At 32.4% G+C, this 21,200-nt stretch overlaps 1 protein-coding gene across 1 annotated transcript; it reads right to left on the bottom strand.

Annotated features, from left to right (window-relative positions):
- Positions 1-11,064: 11,064 nt before the first annotated feature.
- LOC116403333 (DNA topoisomerase 3-alpha-like) lies at positions 11,065-16,526 on the bottom strand. Its single transcript, XM_031884122.1, has 3 exons — positions 16,425-16,526; positions 15,791-16,052; positions 11,065-11,635 (listed from the first exon to the last, which is right to left on the bottom strand). The coding sequence occupies exons 1-3, from the start codon at positions 16,524-16,526 to the stop codon at positions 11,088-11,090; spliced, it is 912 nt and encodes a 303-aa protein (XP_031739982.1). The 3' UTR covers positions 11,065-11,087.
- Between the last annotated feature and the right edge of the window lie 4,674 nt (positions 16,527-21,200).

The following is a 21,200-nucleotide window of genomic DNA, read 5'->3' as shown; positions in this document are numbered from 1 at the left end:
GTGGAAGTAATTTGGATGTAGTTTATTAATTAAATATAAAATAAGATCTTTTCTAATATGGAATTATTTAATAATTAAATATAAATGTATTTCATTATTTTCATCACCACGTTAAGAATTTGAGAAGTTTCATCCGGTGTCAGCAACAACAACGTCATCCTTCAATTTCGGTACTTTTTTCCATCAATTCCGATGTAATTTGTTTTGGTTAGTTGAAGTAAGATGTCCAAATTTTTCACTTCGATAATTTTTTTATATAATAACACATAATGATATAAGTAAGACACTCGAATTCTTTCCTTTAGTTTTTTTTTTTTTTTTTTTGTTTATCATATAGTAATATAAAGATGTTAGTCATATCAACATTTATATTTTAAATATACGCTAAACAACAGGTAGGAAACTACATAATTCCAACAGAATTCATATTTAAAATATATGTTTATATAGTAAATATTATTAAAACAATAGTAAACTATACATTCTCAATGTATCTATACATGGAGAATATCATATGTACACATTTTCATTATATATATATATATATATATATATTAAATGAACAATATATACTTTAATATATCTGTAAAATATAATACTTTTCTTATGTGATTTAGTGTATATACCACATCTTATTTACAACATTAATATTTAGTGACATATAGTTCTAATTTTTTTTGGCAGGATGATTAGAATTGCATTCTATTTCGATGATTTTTTCAACAAATCTAACAATTACATTAGTTTGTGTGTCCGAAATAATAGTTGATGAACGTATGTGCTATAAAGAATTGTATGTCTTTAGATTCAAGTTAGGTAGTTTTATTGATATGAATAATTAATATTGATATATACCTTTGCCTAGGTTCTATAGAATGTCTTAAGATTGGCTATAAGGAATGGTAACGATGTTAAATGAGTTTACCATATAACAACATGGAACGTTGAACAACATATTGTTCATATTGTTCATTTTGTTGGTCTTTTAGCGATTTATTTGGGTTCTTCGTGCTCAAGTTCATTTCAAACTGAATTTCATTCAAGCGAGGGCTGTTTTTTTAAAAATGTTATGTCTAACATAGATTCCAACTTTGCACTAAAAATTCACGACATGTTTTCAATCAAATCTTTGTTGAAATAGATCGTTCAAGTCATTGCTATTAGCGACAATTTTCAATACGTTATAGTGAAATCAAACAAGTAAGTGTTGATTTTGCAGTGCGTGATTGAAGATTGCAAATGGTCATTGCGAGCTTCTTGTTGTTTGCATGTGGATAGGACATTATGGGTTCTCACTAGATTCGATTCTGAACATACATGTTCAATAGATGTTCCACTACCAGATCAACAGGTTATCTTTATCAAGGACTTGATAAAGAAAAAAAATAAGTTTAGCTGGTTCTGAATTGTCCACTCCCAAAGATATAGTTCATTACGTTTGTGCTGAACATGACTTAAGCATATCTTACCAAAAAGCATGGCATGCACGTGATCAGACTGCGTTGGATGAGATTAGAAGTTCTACGATGGAATCCTACAAGATGATGGTGAAATTTGCTTACATGTTGCAACTTAACAACCCAAGTATATTGGTAATATACGTCAGTATATATGTAATTTATTTTCATTAAAAATCCATACCATTAGCAAATTAAATTAAGCTAAAATGTTGTTTATAATAATTATTGTAATTAGCCCGTTTTATGACTTAATTTATTATTGCAAAGGGTTTGTATGGAGTCATTAGAGTTGAAAAAAATGGTGTAATTTCATCAATCGGGTAAGAGAAAAGTTTAAAATTGGAGAAAAATGGAGGACATACCCGAAAAGAAGGCTTCAGACCTGAAAACCTGGCCACCAACCCACTTTGCAACCCACCTGATGCCCTAACCCTGGCCCACCTCGCATCCGCCCAGCCCTCATCGAGTGTGCTTGGCTCTCTTTGCATGCATCCCAAGCCCACACACGCCTCGTTCGAGTTCCCTTACGCCTGCATGCTTAACTTCGACCCGGATCCAATCTGGTCTATGTCTGCCATTCACGCGTATGGCTTGCTTCATGCGTTCGCCAGACCCGGGTTTCACCTGATTGACTCCCACCAATGCCTGATGGTCTGGCTTGGTGGTTTTGGGTCGATTCAAGCCCAAATGTTGGGTCTTGGGTCGGTTCAAGGGTATTTGGGTCAGTTTAGTGTTTTTTTGGTGTTTTTCCAGCCAGTTTGAGTTTTTCGGGAGCTCTATTGTAGTTCACCAAATTATTAATGTAATAATTTAGTCCTTAGCTTAATTTAGGAGTCAAAGCCAATCCATTTGATGGTGTTTAATTAACTATGCATGTGATGTATGTTTTTAATTATTCTCTTAAATTGTATGTACGTAAAGCATGTCATATAGATTTAAAATCACACCATAGGTTAACATGTTTTTGCATTGAAAGTATGTTATAATTGTTATAATGTATAATATGAGTGTTGATTAATTAATTAAATTAATTTTAATTATATGTGATTTAATGAAATTAATTATCTATTGATTTGTTTAACTTAATTAAATATAATTTAATTAAAAGTTAAATAAATTAAGATATATATTAATTAATTTCTTTATATAATGATTATATATTGTTTGTTTGTTATAGTTTTTCATAGATCTTTTATAAGAGTTATAAAATGAATTAGACTTATAAAGTCTATAACAAAGATAACTTGCATGCTCACCTAGGTTAAACATATCTACCTCTTTTGTAGAATTAGATCGATGTCTTGTAAAAGTGGTTATAAGAGGGTCACCTGAATAGATCTTGTCAACAAGTCAAATAAAATGTTTAAGGTTAGAGGTTATTAAGTTGATGGTTTACGGAACACCTCCTACCTGGAGATTGTAATCAGTTCTTGAGCTTAGTTAACCTAGCTTTATGAGCATGTGTGAGAGATGTGAGGTAATAAAACTGATTTATGACCTAGACATCGTAGGTTAAAATTCGATATAATGGTTATGCTCGGATATTTTACCTATACTTAGGATTTGTTTAAGTTAGCCGAAATAAAATCCTAAAGTAGTTAAATACCTTTAAAACCATTACAGAACACTTCAACTAGAGAGAAGTAGTGCAATTTTAACTCTATTGTCCCTAAAAGTTCACACTGTGAGGACCATGCAGGGTTTGGACTGTACATAGGAGCAGACTCCCTTTGGAGAGTGTTTACATGGATCAATATCAAGGCGAATAGGGGAAGTAGTTCATAGTAAGTGAGTGAGGAATATGTGACAACACATCCCACGGTCTCTTCCATTGCGTCACACTGTGAGATTCCTATAATGCGCCTGCTTGTCTGCCCTAGAGCAATGTTCCCTTTGGAGGGTTGTGTTATATGATTTGGAACATCGTGCACTCTAAATGTTCATACGGTCCCATTGATTAGTTTTCACGTTGACTCTCCACTTTCGGGAGAATAATGATTCTAATGTTAGTATATTCTTGACCGAAATAACGACACCTAAATGCTATTGGAATATGAGATATTCATAAATTAGCATCTGGTCAAGATTGTCTTAGTTCAAAGGAGGAATAATCGACTACTCTTCGATGGTGGTTATTCTAAACCTTTGGAATATCGTTGTAAAACTTTATAATGATGAATACATTATTAGTATTTGCTAAACTAGATTGGCTTCTTTAGTGATTATAGTTTCTAAATGATTATTTTTATCTTTTCAGCATGAATACCTTTATAGTTCAACTTTTAACTTTCGTAAAACTTAATGGCAAAAATTCTACGGCATGGAAATCTCAATTGTATACAATACTTGTAATTGATTATTTAAGATTTTTCTTAACTGAGGAATATCCTTAAACCCCGCTCAAATTTTAACTGAACTATTCGGGAGGCATATAATCTATGGATCAAAGGTAACGAAAAGGTTAATGTCTACATTCTTGCCAGCATGTCTGTTGTTTTCACAAAGAAACATGAACCCTTAGCCACGACTAAAGAGATTATGGATTCATTAAGGAAAATGTTTGGGCAACCGTCATACTCCGTAAGACATGAAGCAATTGAACGTAATTACACCAAGCGAATAAAGGAAGGGACCTCTGTTAGCGAACATGTCCATGATGATGCACTTTAATATCGTTGAAGTAAATGGCGATCCCATTGATGAGGCACATCAAGTGAGCTTTATTTTACAATCTCTTCCAAAGAGTTTTGTACCATTTTAGACAAATACGTCTCTGAATAAAATAGAGTTCACTCTAACAACTCTTTTGAATGAGCTCCAACGATTCCAAAACCTTACCATGGGTAAAGGAAAGAAGTGGAAGCAAATGTTGCTACCAGTTACCACAGAGAAAGAGTTAGTGGGAGGATCGTCCTCTAAGACAAGAGTTGGACCTTCACAAATGAAGAAGAAGGAAAAGGGGAAGACTCCCAAGAATAGTAAGGGAAATAATGTTGTTAAACGTAAATGCTACCACTGCAACCATAACGGACATTGGCTGAGAAATTGTCCAAAGTACCTTGTTGAGAAGAAAGCTGAGAAGGAAGCACAAGGTAAATATGATTTACTAAATGTTGAAATGTGCTTAGTGGAATATGATACTTCAACCTGAATACAATATTCATAAGTCACTAATCATATTTACTTTTAAAGAAACTGGTTCTTATAAAGCTTTCAGAAGACGAAATCATCCTCAAAGTTTGGAACGAATGAGGTCGTCTTGATAGAAGTAGTGGGAGATTTGATGTTGTTTTAATAGATATATCATACTTAAAGATGTTTTGTATGCTTCTTAGTGAGTTGAGAAATTTAATATCTATTTCTCCTATTTTGGAACAAATGTGTTGAATATATTTTGAAATTATGAAATGTTCATCTTTCTAGATAATATATTGAGTTTTGTTCTACTTATAAACAACTCATATAAGTTAAGACTAACTAAAGCAAAAACTTGTCTTTAATACTCAATTATTTAGTATAAGAGACAATTAGTTTCTTCTAACACCTATTTATGGCACTTAAAACTTGGTCACATAAATCTCAATAGAATTGGGAGATTAGTTAAGAGTGTACTTCTAAATTAGTTAGAAGATAACTCTCTACCTCCATGTGAATCTTGTCTTGAAGGAAAAATTACCAAGAGAAGTTTTAGTGGAAAAGGTCTAAAGAGCTAAAATATCTTTAGAGCTTGAACATTCGAACCTCTGTGGACCAATGAATGTCAAAGCTCGAGGAGGGTACAAATATTTCATAAGTTTCATTGATGATTATTTAAGGTATGATCATGTTTACCTAATGCATCATAAGTCTGATTCTCTTGAAAAATTCAAAAAATATAAGACTGAAGTTGAGAATGAATTAGGTAAAACAATAAAAATATTTTGATTAGATCGAGAAGGAGAGTACATGAACTTGCTATTCCAAGACTATTTATTGGAACATGGAATCCAATAACAACTCTCTGCACCTAGTACACCTCAGTAGAATGGTGTATGAGAAAGAAGAAACTGAACCCTGTTGGACATGGTTCGCCCTATGATGAGCTTTACTCAAATGCCAGATTCCTTTTAGGGATATGCTTTAAAGACAACTATCTATATTTTGAATAATGTTCCCTCTAAAAGTGTTTCTGAAACACCTTATGAGCTTTGAAATAAGCGTAAAGGAAGTTTACGTCACTTTAGAATTGGGGATGCCTGACACATGTGTTGGTGCAAAATCTTAAGAAATTAGATCATCGTTCAAAATTATGCCTATTCATAGGTTATCCAAAGGAATCAAGAAATGGTTTCTTTTACGTTCTTCAAGATGATAAAATATCTGTGTTGACAAATGTGACATTCTTGAAGGAAGACCACATTAGGAATCTTCAACCACACAGTAAACAAGTATTAGATGAGATTTCTAAAACAACTACAGACATGCCTAGTTCATCAACTAAAGTAGTTGATAAAACTAAAGAATCTGGTTAGTCACATCCTTCTTAAGAGTTGAGATTACATCAAAGTAGTGGGAGGATTGTTCATCATCCTAAACATTACCTGATTTTTATTGAAAACCAAATCATGATACTTGATGATGGTTAAGAGGATCCATTGACTTGCAAAAAGGAGAAATTAATGATATGACGTCAAGAAATGGCTTGTTATGCAATGTGTTCTCAAAATCTAAATTGTTTGGATCTACAAGAACAGAACACTAGCCATGTCTCAAGATCTTATATATGTTGGAATTTATGTCCTAAAACTTGTAAATTGTAAATATAATCGATTGACCGTTATTAATAAAATGTTATTATTAAAATTATTGTTATTGATTATAATATTAGTTTTGTCTTGATAACTAAAATTCAATAAACTAACATCCTAAACTGTTTAATGAGTTTTGAGCAATGTGTAGAGACATATAATGATCAATGTTCAAGATCAGCTTAAAGGGTTTATAGTATAAGATATTTCATTTAGATATTAATTAGTTGGAGAATTAATTAATAATTTTATTCAATTAAATTAAATTTGATTTAATTAAATCTATAAGATATTGGTGAAATATTTTTTATGCTTCCTTAATTCACGTCTTAATCTCCTTAATTCACCTCTTGCTTTCTAACCCACCTCCATCTTAGCCACAAAATGCATGGAATTTTCTTAGGCCACTTGGATTTACTTTAAACTGTTTTACCTTAATTAGCCACGTAGCATGCTTTAACGCCTAAGTAAACTCCATGGCCTTCCTTGTGTGCTATTCTTAAACGCTTAGCCCTCTCAGTTGCCTGGCTAATGTTCATGGCTGCAAGCTTCCTTGTATACAAGCCTTCCTCGCATAGCCTTGGCTGCCTACTTCTTTGCTTGTTAACCTCTTAGTTCATCTCGCCTAGCACATGACTAACCCTCCACGGATAGCCAACAAACCTTGATAACCTCTTCATCAATCATCCTTAAACGCCATAACTTCTATTTTTGGAGGTTATTTCTCAATTGGCCACCCATCCTTATCTTTCTTGCTTAGGACCCATTTGTTACTTAGATATTTCCAACCAACTAAAACCCCAATTCTTAATGTTCCCAAGAATTCTTATTTTCTTTTTCTTTTACATCTCATTCTCTTAAGGCTTAACAAGTTTAAAAGTCTTAGAAATTTGGGGTTTTACACTAAATCTTCCAGTATTTTGCTTTTCCTTCCTTATTGCTAACGGTTGAACTTGTCCTTTTTCCCTTCAAACTTTTCTCCACCCATAAAGTTGCATCAACCATTTCTTCATAATCACATCGTGTAGCTATTCCCGTTACCAGTGTTCTTATTTTGGGTCTTAATCAATGCTCAAAACATTTGCACATTTTCTTCTCAGTTGCTACTAGTACTAACACATATTATGCCAACATAGTAAACTTATTTTCATATTTGCAACTGTAAGTTTGCTCTATTCTAATCCATGTGCAAAATTCATCTCATCTTTTCTCTTGGTATGTATTCGAAAAATAGTTACCGTTAAATATTTCCTTGAACTCCTCCCAACATACTTTCACTCGCCTATTTTCTTCCAAGATCCACGAGTCTTCTACTCCTTCTTGAAGTTAAAATACTGCCAAGTTTACCTTTCGCTCTTCTAGACATTACATGAACCAAAAATATTTTTCCAACGTTTTGATCCATTTTTTCAGCTTGTTCTGACTTTGTTGTTCCTGCAAACTTCCATCTTGGTTTGCTTCTTGCACATCTTCCTCTTCTTGGGCGTCATACTTTCTGTTGTTTCCTGCAAGGATAACTTAAACACACTTAACTTAACTTTTACCAAAAACATATTTACACATATTCCATAATACTCGTAACCCTCAGGTTTCCTAAACCATGCTTTGATACTTTCTTATCATCGTTTAGAGTTATTATCCTATCAATTAAATTTGAAACCTTTTTCCCCATCATTTAAATGAACTACACGATCATGTATCAAAGTCTAAACCACAGTTTAAATTGTAGTACATGATCGTTTAGAATAAGATTATATTATACGATCATTTATGTCTAAAACTTTTTCGCTATCGTTTAGAGTTTATTATCATATCGTTTAAATTTGATTTTTTTTTACCAATCGTTTAAAATGAACTTCACGATCCTGTATGAAGATCTAAATCATCGTTTAGACTGTAGTACACGATTGATTAGAAGAAGATTATATTAGACGATCATTTATGTCTTAATCTTTCTAGCCATCATTTAAACTTGAAGTCTTTTTTTCCATTGTTGAAAATGAGCTACACATATGATCGTATATCATGATCTAAACCATTGTTTAGACAATAGTACACGATCATTTAGAGAAAGATTATTGGCGCGTGTGTGATCAATTAATCATGTGTTCATTAGGGTATATTTTTGGTATCTCACATTATGAGCTTCTGAGATTTTTCCTTTTTCAAAATTGTTCCATACAGCGTTTATTTTATCGGTTTTTGTTATATTTTTTAAAAGAACCCCAAAGTCTATGAACAATTTTTATAATTTAACCTAAATATAACATTGAACCTATGCAAATAGTTGGATGAATGTTTGTGGAGGGTGAAAGTGTTAATTGCTACTCTCCATATCCAACTGATCTTTACCTAACATGAAATTTTGAAGGAAACCTTGTAGAGTTATTTTTCTTGTTGAGAAAAACATCATATAAAAGCTTTGTTAAATGAATATATATATATATACACATAAAAGCTTTGTTTGAGTGAAAGTACAAGAGATGGTTGGATATTGACAAAGTACTGAAAAACAGACCCTACTTGGTTCAACAATTGAATGGATAAGCTGATGTTATATGTTTGTCAAATTAATTTGAAAGATATCAAATACATTTTGGTCACTAAAATCATCCATGCTTCCATTTTGATGCATCAACTCTTTCTCACTACATGCCATGATTCTTTAACTACATAGTGTACCTTTACATTTTAGTCCTCTCGTTAAAAATCCAACCCTCTCTAACTTCAATTTTCGCTCACTTATTCCAACTAAGTTTATTTTAACATTAAAATGTAAAAAGTTACCATATGGGTATTTTTAAAAATAACAATATAAAATAAAATATTTATAAACTATAGCAAAATTTTGGATTCTATCACTGTATGTAGCATATCAATGACTATCAACGATAAAATTTGCTATAGGTTTAAATATTTTGTAAAATGTACGATTTTTAAAAATTACATATTTTGTATTTTATTTTATTTTTTGTTTTTTAATTTCAAATGATTAAATTGAGTTTCATACTTCTAAACAAAAAAAAAAAAAAAGAAAAAACGAATAATTAATTTAAAGTTAATTTGATTGAACACAATTCAATGATTATAATATTAATTTTTATTTTTATTAAAGAAAAATTGCAATTGATGCTCATTCTAAGAATAATAATTAATAATATAACAATATTTTTAAAAAGTTGCAAATATAGAAAAATTATCACTAATAAATTTGTATACCACTATTTGCAACATGATATATCGGTGATAGACTTATATCATTGATAGAATTTGACAAATTTTATTATATTTACAAAAAAATTTAAACTGTTATTATATACTTAATTATTCTGAATCTAATAGCTAAATTTGCAACTAACTCTATATTAAAACAACTTAACATGAAACGTTTCAAAATTAAGAAAAGAAACAATAATATTAAACTAATTATACTACCTCGTGTCTAGAATTCTAATCAATATCAACAAATCAAACTCACTCACCTCCTCTGTACAAAAAATTTATTTGAAACTCTTGTTTTTGAAATTCTTATAACTAAGTTCTATGTATTAAAGAAAAAAAAAAAAAAAACTCTTTAATTGGGTTGGGTTTTGATCAAAATTACAAACAAACTTTGAGAGAGAGAGAGAGGAGAGAACATGCCGTAGTGGGACCGACGGAACGTGGGTTCGAAAAAATAAATGGGTGTTCGCCACGTGTCCACGTTGTTATGTTAATATTATCGTTTGGTGATCCACCCTGGATTTAGTAGCTGTAATTGGCTGGATATATATGAATCCAATGTGGAAAATTGATGATGTGTTTTAAGGGGCATTTCCGTCAAATCACTAATCAAGCCAAGGAGTTGTTGAGAATTTGTCAACAGGAACATGAGGAGTGAGGGGACAGACTGAACCCAGGCCAACACCAACCTTTATTATTATTATCATTATTATCATTTCTAATTTCATTTTAATTACCCCCAACCTATTCCACTTTGGCTTACCCTTCCCTTATAATAATTTAAGCCCATTTCTCTAATTTCCATACCTATCATTATGTAGTAAAGAATATTATAATCTTCTTATATGTTAGGTATAGTGCCCAAATTATGAGCATACAACTTCAGTCTTCAAATCCTTCCTCTCAATGTTAATTTCTAAACACCATTATCTCCAAATTATAGTTTCAAATACCATATTTGTCTTTCATTTAAGAAAAGCAAAAGATATATAGAGATGGGAAGAGCTTACCACGAGAAGGAATAAATGAAATCAAATTCATGGTAGGGCAGTGGGCAGGCAGTATAAAAAAATTTCCATTGATAGGGTAAGAAATTAATAACACTAAGTTGTCAGATCTACCATCACAAATATCGAGCTTTCAACTGCATTTTAAATTACAGTAATACCCTTAGAGTATCCGTTATATGACTTTGAGCACTTCCCCACATGGGATTCCAGAAGAAATGTAATATAAAACTAAGGAACTTTGCACCTTTTTATAATTAAAAAGTGGTAAATGATTAATAAAAAATATATAGTAAATAATGTGATGGAAGTTCTTTTTTTAATGTGCAAATTTCGAGTGTAATTATGATTTATAAGAGCAAAATGATTAAAAAAGGAATTTGGGGAATCTCGACCATTATTGGTGAAGAAAGACAAGGCAAGGCTGTCTTTCAAGTCCCCAACTTCACCACTCTCTCTATTTTCTTTTTCTTTCCTTTCTATTATACACATACTCACATATATGATATATATATATCTTTCCTATTGCTATTCATTTCAACTTCACAATAAACACACTTTCTCTAAATTTTTCTCTCTTCACAAACCCTTTTCTCTTTTAACATCTCTCTCTATCTTTTGTTTGGTAGAGAGAATGAAAATGGGTTTCCAATTTGTAATGTTTTTAGCCTTATTTGCCACTTCTTGTATGGCTCAAGCTCCAGGTGCTGCTCCGGCTCAGCCACCTTCCACCCCGCCGTCCCTCCCCCGTCTACTCCTCCCCCGGCAGCATCCCCACCTCCCGCCACTCCTCCTCCAGCAACCCCACCACCGGCTACTCCTCCTCCAGCAACCCCACCACCGGCTACTCCTCCTCCAGCCACCCCACCACCTGCTTCGACCCCACCATCATCACCTCCTAGCCAGCCCCCAGCTTCACCTCCTACATCTCCACCACCATCATCACCTAGCTCGCCTCCAACAGCGCCACCAAAGGAGGGTCCAATCTCACCTCCGACTTCATCTCCTCCATCACCACCACCAGAAGGGAATGTCCCAACAAACAGCCCTGGACCAAGCCCACCGCCACCCCCACCGGAAGGAAATGGGGCGGCAAGCGTTAGCCGGGGAATGATGGTGGGTGGTGCCGTGGCCGGAGCTTTCTTGGCAATGGTATTTGCTTAGAGCGATTGAGTTCAAACGACACAAAGAGTGGAGTGCGATCCATTTTGGTGTTGGTTTTAATTATTGAAATGGAAAAATTTGATATTTGATATTTATGTTAATTGTAGTGTTGTTAATTTCTCCTTGATTATAACTTCTTCCCAATATTTGTGTATGGTATTCTCTTTGGAGTTCTGATTATTAATGTTTTTCTTCGGTGATTCATTATTTTTATGTGTGGGATACGTGGTTATTGTAGATGGATATCATTGTGTACATCCAATCATGAATAAACATAGATTTCCATTCTTTTCTATTTTCCTTCTTTTTATTTTCTTTTTACTCTAAAAAAAAAGTGAGACTCCAATCTTGAATGACTTAATCAATTAAGTTCTGATGAACTTACTCTTTTTTCCTTTCTCTTTTTTAAAACATAAAAATATGGTAAAGAAAGTTTTTTGGTGGTTAGATTCAAGAGAAAAATAACTTAAAATAGGAGAAAGAATTTTTACCTTCATATAGGAGAAAAAAACAAAAGAAAGTTGTGATACATATTACTAAAACATCCTAAAGATTGGAGAGGACACTACTGTGGAATTTAGACTATACGGTGTTCATATTGTATACTGTTTTTACATATATAGGACACATTTGAAGTATAAAAGAAAAATACTTATGGATATCTAGGTAGCACCATTGTTCAAAACATACCTTAAAATGTGATATTGTTTTTATTTGATTTTTCACATATTTTAATTTTTTGTAGTGTGAGTGAGAAAGTGGGATGGATAGGTCCTTCCATATTACTCCACTAGAAATAATGTTATTGGAGCCGATCATAGATGAAATGAAAAGTAAAATATTCTATGATAGAATATTCTTATAATTATGTGATGGGATATATATTTCTTATAAATATGTGATAGGATATTTCTTATAATTATGTCCTAGGATATTTCTTATAATTATATATATATATATAGTCTTTTTTTAGTAAAAGTTTTACTTTCATTTTAATTCTGAAATTTTGTGTTCAATAGTTAAACTTGAGGATGATATTATTGGGATTTATACTAGTGTAAACAAATTAATTATTAAATAAATAAAGTGTTGTTTATTTTTTATAAATAAAGTTTTATTTATTTATTTTAGATAATTCAAATCTAATTAACTAAGATTCAAGCAGTACAGATTTAGCATAGACTCAAGAGGGATTGAGCCTCCTTCAACTTTAAGTTTTTTTATATAATATATATATATGAAAAATTGCTTTTATAGCTTTTTAAGAATATGATATAGCAAATATAGCATATTGTTTTAGAATTGTGCAAATATGACGCTTTTTAAAATAATCTTCATCTTAAATTTATTACTTTTTACAGACTATCGTTCAATAACTTATTTCTTATCATTTTTTAATGTCCTAAATCATCTTTTTTTTCATTCTCTCACTTTTTAAGGCTCTAATCATCATTTCTTATATGGAAAAAAATGATTTATTCTTCCTATCTTAATCTTGATTTTAGGATATATCAATAGTGCATTGATTGCAATATGAAATATAATGGTTGTTGGTCGGAGCAATTTAACTTCGTTTGTGATTTTTCTCTACTTTCTTTGATTTGTATTTTGAGTTGAATCTGATTTCATTTACATTTGTTTTGTTTTTGTTTTACTTTTATCAGTTTTGTATATCGGTGTTATGATGTACTTATACTATATATAAATAGTTGGTTGATATACTTACTACGTGATTTTCATTTTTTAAAATTTTATGCAGTTCATTATAGTATTGTTAAGTATATGAATGATATAACTCAATGTATCATTATCAAGTATATCAACAATATATTATTAAAGCATATCAACATATCGATAAAGTGAATCATTATCAAGCATATAAATCAAGTTTACAAGTGTATATCAATAGTGTATCAAGTGTATAAGTAGGACTTCAAGCATATATCAAGTGTATAAGTGAAAAATATTAAATGTATCTGCAGTATATCGGGTGTATCAAACATATCACGTTGTTTGTGGGTGGAGAGATATACTTACAACGGTGCCAAAAACTTGGAATTGGTTGTTGAGGGTCGGATTACATGAAAGATGCTCATTATATTTCTAATATTCGTATAAGCACCGAACCTGTGTTGAGTACAAGTTTTTCTATTGCTTTTCCAAGTATAAGCGAAAAGATAGGTTTCTTGGATAATCCAGGGTCGAACACAGGAAATTGATATCAAATATTAGTTATAAGACTTACTTCTTCATTTAGGCGGTATGAAGCTCTACAATGTGAGGTAAATGTGTGTCTAAATGGTAGTGTTTTTGTTTTGTTTTTATTCATACTTAAGTTGTTTATGCATGATTAATTCTATGTGGTAAGTCATTAAGCATGATCATAGCATGCGAGATGCTCTCCATGTCTCTCTTCATCGCATAATTACTAAGTCCTTGTTGAGTACGAGTTTTTCTATTGTTTGCCCAAGTGTAAACAAATCAATAAGTTTTCAAATGAACCAAGGTCAAACACATGGAATTGATATCAAATCTTTTAGTTCTAGGGTCTACTTATCAACTATGCGTTATGATAAATAACGTATAAAAGAATGCAAGAATAAACTATAACTACTTAGCTATTTACTCCTAAAGGCTTCTGCAAAGGGGATTATATGAGGGTGAGATGATCAAAATGTCAACTAACTTGCATAAAAGAAAGAGTGAAGAAAGGTTTATACATTATAAGGTGATTAATAATATGAGAGTCTTGACGTGACATGTCTTACTTACACTACAAGAAATATGAGTTATGATAGCATAACAAAAACGCTATGGTTGATTTTCGATAGCATTTTCGAAGTGTTGTCATAGCCGATGTTTTTACAACGCTGTGCAAAATGCTATAATATGTCTCTATTGATAGCACATATATGATGTTATAAATGCTTTTTATAACGTGAAAAAAAAAAACGCCATTGAAAATTGGATAGTGTTTTTTATATTGCGTTGGAAAAATCATTATCAAAATGTTTCAATAGCGTTTTCAATAACATTGAAAAATGCTATAAAAGATATTTATATAGCGTTTTTTATTGTGTTCGAAAAGCGTTATTAAAACGTTTCAATAGCCCTTTTTTTATTGTGTTGGAAAAGTGTTATCAAAACGTTTCAATAGCTATTTTAATAACATTGAAAAAGGGCTATCAAAATGTTTCAATAGCGTTTTTAATAACATTGAAAAAATGTTATAAAAGACTTTTTGTAGCGATTTTATTGCGTTCGAAAAAACGTTATCAAAACCATTCAATAGTTATTTTAATAACATATGCTATAAACTATTTTTTTAGCGTTTTATGAATGTTGTCGTAGAAAAAAGTACTTGAATTTTAATAGCTGTTTCTGTAAAGCTATAAATAACAATATAAAAAATTGATTTATTATAGCTATAGTTTACTATAATGGAAACGTTTGATGATATCGAAAAAGTATCATAAAAAAATGTTATAACAATAAAAAGACTAGATGTGTTATTGAAGGTCTCTTATTTTTATTAACATTATTCATTGTAATGAAAAAAAAGTTATAAATACCTATTTTTACTCACAAACTTTATTGTTGATTGACCATTTATAGCATTTTTTTGTAATAATACAGACATAACTATAATTGATCTAATAACACCTATCCAATATTATTATTGTAAAATCAAATTATAATCATATAGATATTTATAGATAAAGCCTTAATTTGTCATATTAAGAGGGTATAATTCACACTCATCCAAATCCATCATCATAACTACAACCAAAATATTCAAATTTATAACATACAAAAAGAAGAAGAAGAAAGCATTATATACATTCAAATGTTTGAAATAATCATCAACACTAAGTTCCAACAAAGTCCTCAACTACTAGAACAAGTAAATTCTTAATTCAAATAAAATGACTTCATATATATAATCCCAAAATTTTGATAGGATAAAAAAATGTGTTTAAATTGTAGTAATACCAAAATTATCTCACATATATGTGTTGCTCCCAATGTTTTCTCCATATATCAATCATCTAACCAAAAATAAAAAGAAATATCAATATCTAACTCTAACAATAAATTACTTAAAGAACTAAATAAATACCTACTTCACAAAGTAAATAAAATTTCTTACATAGTTTGGCTTCATCCATCAGCCATGCTATAGTAGTGCCCACAACATTGTCAATAACAATAATGTCAGAGGTACGTCTCCATAAGAAGAAATTTGGTATTTTCACTGTATCAACCCACACCCGAACTACATTAGGGCCAAGAGGAACATGGGAAACAAGAATTGATGGATCATTGGAAGACCATCTACCTTCAACAATGATTTCTCCTGAAACAACCCAATCTAGTAGCAAACACTTATGGCGAGTGTTGGTAGTAACACTCTTTTTGAAGAATAATATGGTTAGAAAAATCTCAAACAATAATAATTTAAAATAATAAAGGAACAATAAAGTTACAAACGAATTTACCGTTGAAAAATTTATGATTGGAGTAGGAGTAGGAATATCTTTCGATGATCATGATACTCTAACAAGATTATTCGAATTTTTTTCACTTGTTTTTTCCTATATAAACAACAATGTCAAAATGTACTATAAAACATAGTTTAAGAACTTTTAAGAGTTAGGATAAATTTATCTTGTTCTTCATTAAGGAAGCTACCATACTTTTCAGCTCACCTACATCTAACATTAGGTTGTTACATTTTCTTTTAGAGATGCAATGGTTTTATCTTTTTGAATTGATGTAGACACCTTCGATCGAGTCACACCAAATCCTAATCCTCTTACATAGCTTTGATCGAGACCGAAAACACTACTAATTGCATCTTCAATTATACTACTCGAAGAAGACATTCCCACACGATTTTCTTGTTCAATACTCTCATAATGTACACCATTCTTAGAAATGAATGCTTCATTTAAAGAAAATGTTACATTATTTGATTGTTCAATGAGACAAGAAATAGATATAAGATTCCTTTTAATCTTAGGAACTATGTACAAGTTTTCTAAAAATAGAAATCTATTTCTGAAAGACAACTTAACATCTCCCACTATACAAGTTGAAATGGCATCTCTCTCTTTCTAACCTTGATGTCATTTCATCCTCCTCGAGCTACTTAAAGGAACTAGTTTCCTGTAAAGAAGAACAAACATGACTAGTGGCTCCTAAATCAAGTATCTAAGCATTTTGATTATTTTCTACTAAACATGTTTCTAAGACAAGTAAATCATACTTACCTTCTTTTTTATTCTTCTTAAACATAATCTAAAGGGAGTCCATGATTTCACGTGCAGTGATCATGCTTTCGTGTTTCTTGCTTACTATGTCAGACATATAGGACAAGAGATAGATGTGGGCCTTGTCATTGGTCTTGTCATTGGCCTTTGTCCAACGATTCTATGCATCCCTGACATTCTGAGACGCACTTCCATAAGACGAAGCATAAATCATCATTAACTAGAATCATATTTAGGTTTGATTTTCACGTCGCATAATTTTTAACAGTTAACGTCGCATAAGCCGTTGAATAAATGAAGAAGACTATGCTGAAATATCAAAAAATAGACCATATTAGTTATCTTTGTCTTAACCCATTATATAAAATAATCCAATCAATTCAGCAAAAATAAGCAACCAAAGAAACTTAATCAAACAAATGCCTTAGCTTTTGCTACAATGCTTTAGAAGTTTAGAGCAACAGCCACCGAAGGATGATCAACTACTCCTCTTCTGAATTGAGATAATCTCAGCTAATAACTAATACTAGAATAACTCATATTCCTATAGTTTTTAGTTATTGTTGTTCGGTCAAGGATTCATTAACTAACTTAATTCATCCCCTAAGTGTGACCCTACCATTTTCAGATCCCAGAAGTATGCTTTAACAGCCTACCGAAAAGAAAGACAATTGTTGAAGATTAACCTAAGAAACCCTATCCATTTATGAAGTTTGCATTGTTCTGACTTCTATAACTAGGCTCTCCGAAGGAATGGTCGTCGTTCTAGGACGACACGCAGGCGGATCATAGAAACTCATGGTGCAACCTCATGAAGGAGATCGTAGGATATGTTGACATGTGTCCTTCTTCCACTTACTATGAACATTTCTCCTCTCTTCACCATGTTATTGACCCATATAAACACTTTTCAAAGGGAGGCTGCTCCCAGAACGACACGAAGCCGAGTATGGATCTCACATGTGAACTCTAGCATTAGCACTGGCAATCTTAGAAGAATAGAAGTTTTCCATTGAAAAGTTGCCTATAAAAGTACTTCATCCCCAAACAAAGAAGGAATGCCTGAACGGGCCAAAAACTGCCTGAACGGGCCACAAGAGGTTTGTACATACCACAAAGAGAGCATGTAGCTGGAGTGGAGACGAAGGCTATTCCCTTGTGTCCTCTACCTTGTAACACTCTTTCATTACCTTGTCTTATATTTTTGTATTATTTGTAGTTTGTATTCTGTATATTGTGCATTGGCCTACAACATGCATTCTTTGTATTTGTCATACATACATAACTTTTCAATTCAACATTCATTTGCTTTCCACCAATCAACATGTTATTCGTAGCTTAGGTAGATGATAAGTTCTTGAGAAGAAGAGTTGCTTATAAGTCTTATCGCCTTAGTTGAGCTTTTTGCATCGCTTGGCCAGTTTTAGTTGACAACTACCCAAAAGGAAAAGTAGCTAGAACCTAATTAACGCTTGCAAGGAGGAGTTTCATCTCCCCTCGCAAGATTATTTCCAAAATTTGTATCCCAATAGGAGAACAAGTGTGGACAGTGGGTACCAAGAGGTAGCAATCCTTAAACATGAAATATTATGTGGTTCATAAGTAGTTCCCTCTAGATATAACTCACCAATTCGTATTTAGACATATGGATCTCTGAAAGTAACCATGTGTAGCATATAATGACTTCGAGAGAAGCATGCCTTAATCAGAAGTATGGTTAGTGGGTTATATTGCATCAAGGTCATCTCATCACCTATCTGCATGGTAATATGTAGACATTCTTGCCTTCATTTCTCTGTTACAAGTTAGATCGCATTACCATGCCATTTTCTTATCCCCTTTTTATAGACTCTCGCCGCTTAGTTTAACAATTCTTACATTCCATGATTCTTACAATTTCTTATCCTCTTTTTATACCCTTAGCGTGGAGAATGATTCGGGATCCTTGGTGAAAGGAATGTTTGGTAACTAATGTGTGGTTATGCGAGATGAAGCATTTGTACGAAATGTTATATGAAAAGATGAATTTATGTGATTTGATATATTTGGTGAAATGATGTTTACAAAAGGTATTTCGCAAAAAGGTTTTCTTAAAACCTCACTAAGTCTTATATACTTACGTTTTTAAATTCTATTTTCAAGAAATCAGGCGTTAAGGCCAAGTAGAGAAGAAGTGAAGGGTTTGCTAGGCAAGAAAAGCTGCCATGCATTTTACTTTCTAAGCTTAAGAGTTGTACTTTTGTAATTTGTATTAAGTGTTGTAGAACACATTGTTTTTTAAAAGTTAATAAAAATTTTAGATTGGTTTACTTCTCTTGTGTTAAGTTGTTTTATCGCCTAAAGTATGACTATAGTTTAAGTTACAAAAAGAAGTCAGACGATTAAGCAAAGTGTATGGACCTCAAGACTGAGTGTTTTAGCGTTTAACATGTCAAGATACTCAAGTCACGCCACGTCTCACAAGACAAGCTAGTACGTCTACGGGGCGGGGTGTGACAAACATGATGGATTGAAAAGGTATAAACATGCAATATATTCAAGAATATAAGCCTTAGACCACTACACAATATGAACATATACATTGCAAAGAAGTATACAAATGGAAAGTAAAGAAATTAACATTACAAGTTAGGGGAAATAGGTGATGAAATCTTCTTTACTCAGACTCTAAGCTTTCACTTAAAGACTGACCGGAGAAAAAAGAAGATAAACTTTTACAAACGGAGGAAAGGCTCCTTTCTGCCGCTCTCTAGAGTTTGACTCATTTAAGCTCTTCTTTGTCTTGGTAGGGAAGGGGTCATTTTAATTTATAGGCAACTTTCGGCAGGAAACATCTATTCTTCTGAAGATGTCAGCGTTGAATGCAACCTTTGTCAAGTCACATCAACTCCAACTACCACTCTTGTCTTCTAATGAACCTTTATCGGGTGATGACGTAGATCCTCATCTAGAGATTGTACTTTTCAAACGGGTTCTTCTCGCGTAGCCTTTATGCGAGTTTCTCTCTGATTCACTAGATTTTTCTTTTGTTTCTATTCATGCGTTAAGACACTGAAAACAAGTTAAAACAACATGGAGACTTATGTAGAATGTATTTCCAAATACTTATGAATTTACAACAGAAGCTATCACTAGAAGAAAACAACCCAACAATGATAGTTATATATCTCAAAAAATGAATGGAAGAAAAAAAAACTGTCACGAAATAGAAAATTTCGCGTTTTTGGCGGGAAAAGACGGAATTTTTCGGAAAACACTTTTCGCGACAGTTATTAAATGTCATAGAATGTTAGGGTTAAATTTTTTTTTTTTTCCTTTTCTTTTCTTTTTCCTTTTTCTTTCTTTTCCCTATTTCCTTCTTCCTCCCCGTGCGTCCTTCCCCTTCTCCCCAGCCGCAACCGCCGCGCCTCTTCTATTAAAACTTATTTTATTAAAAGAAACTTATTAAAAATTTTAAAATTTTCACCTTTTATCTTCTTCCCTTTCCCCACATTTTCCCTCGCTCACAAACCCTTCCCCTCCCTCCCCCCCTTTTTTCGGCAGAACAAACCCCCACCCTCAATCTTCTTTTCTTCTCCATAGAACACCACAAGCTCCCTCCCACGTTCTTCTCGCATCGGACGCCGGTGAATGGCCACCCGCGTTTCTTTGTCGCTTTCTGCCCCATTGTTTCATTTTCTTCTGGCACCGAACATCGGTGAGGCCCCATCGTTCTGTTTTCTTTAGTCATTGAATGCCAGTGTGTAGCGCCCACCTCCAGGTGACGGATTTTCAGCAGCCACCGTCGCCCTCTTCCAATTTTGTTTTCGGCAACCCTCTCTATTCTATGTTGCTGTTTCCAATGGGGTTGTATTATCTTCTGGAGTATACATCTTAGATTTGTTGTAGATGTAGCCATGGTTGCTTCCTCCTTCGTTGCTTATTCTTAACTTCATGTAACTTATAGCCATCTAATTCGTTTCTTCTTCCTATTTTTTCTCCTCTTCTAATGGCATCTTTCATTCTCTACATCCAACTTGCGCAACCGTGATATATTCTCCAAGGTAAGTATCTCTTTAATGGACGTCAAAAGACTGCATCTTGAAAAATGATTTCATCCAAGATATATTCATATGGGCTTTTTTATTCCTTTGAAAGAATGCCATTCATATATTACACATCATTATACCTGAGTTTACAAGGTTGTTATAGTACTTTCGCGTTTGGTTTTGGTATTTCTGTTATGAATAGAGTTTTGTTTGCCCTTGGTCCTTTTATTTTTTCAATAAACGTTCGGTTGCTTAAATA

The sequence above is a fragment of the Cucumis sativus genome, chromosome 4, assembly GCF_000004075.3.
Source record: "Cucumis sativus cultivar 9930 chromosome 4, Cucumber_9930_V3, whole genome shotgun sequence".
In the NCBI taxonomy this organism is placed as follows: Eukaryota; Viridiplantae; Streptophyta; class Magnoliopsida; order Cucurbitales; family Cucurbitaceae; genus Cucumis; species Cucumis sativus.
Note: the sequence above shows the minus strand (reverse complement) of the source record. Positions and strands in the feature narration are given on the sequence as shown.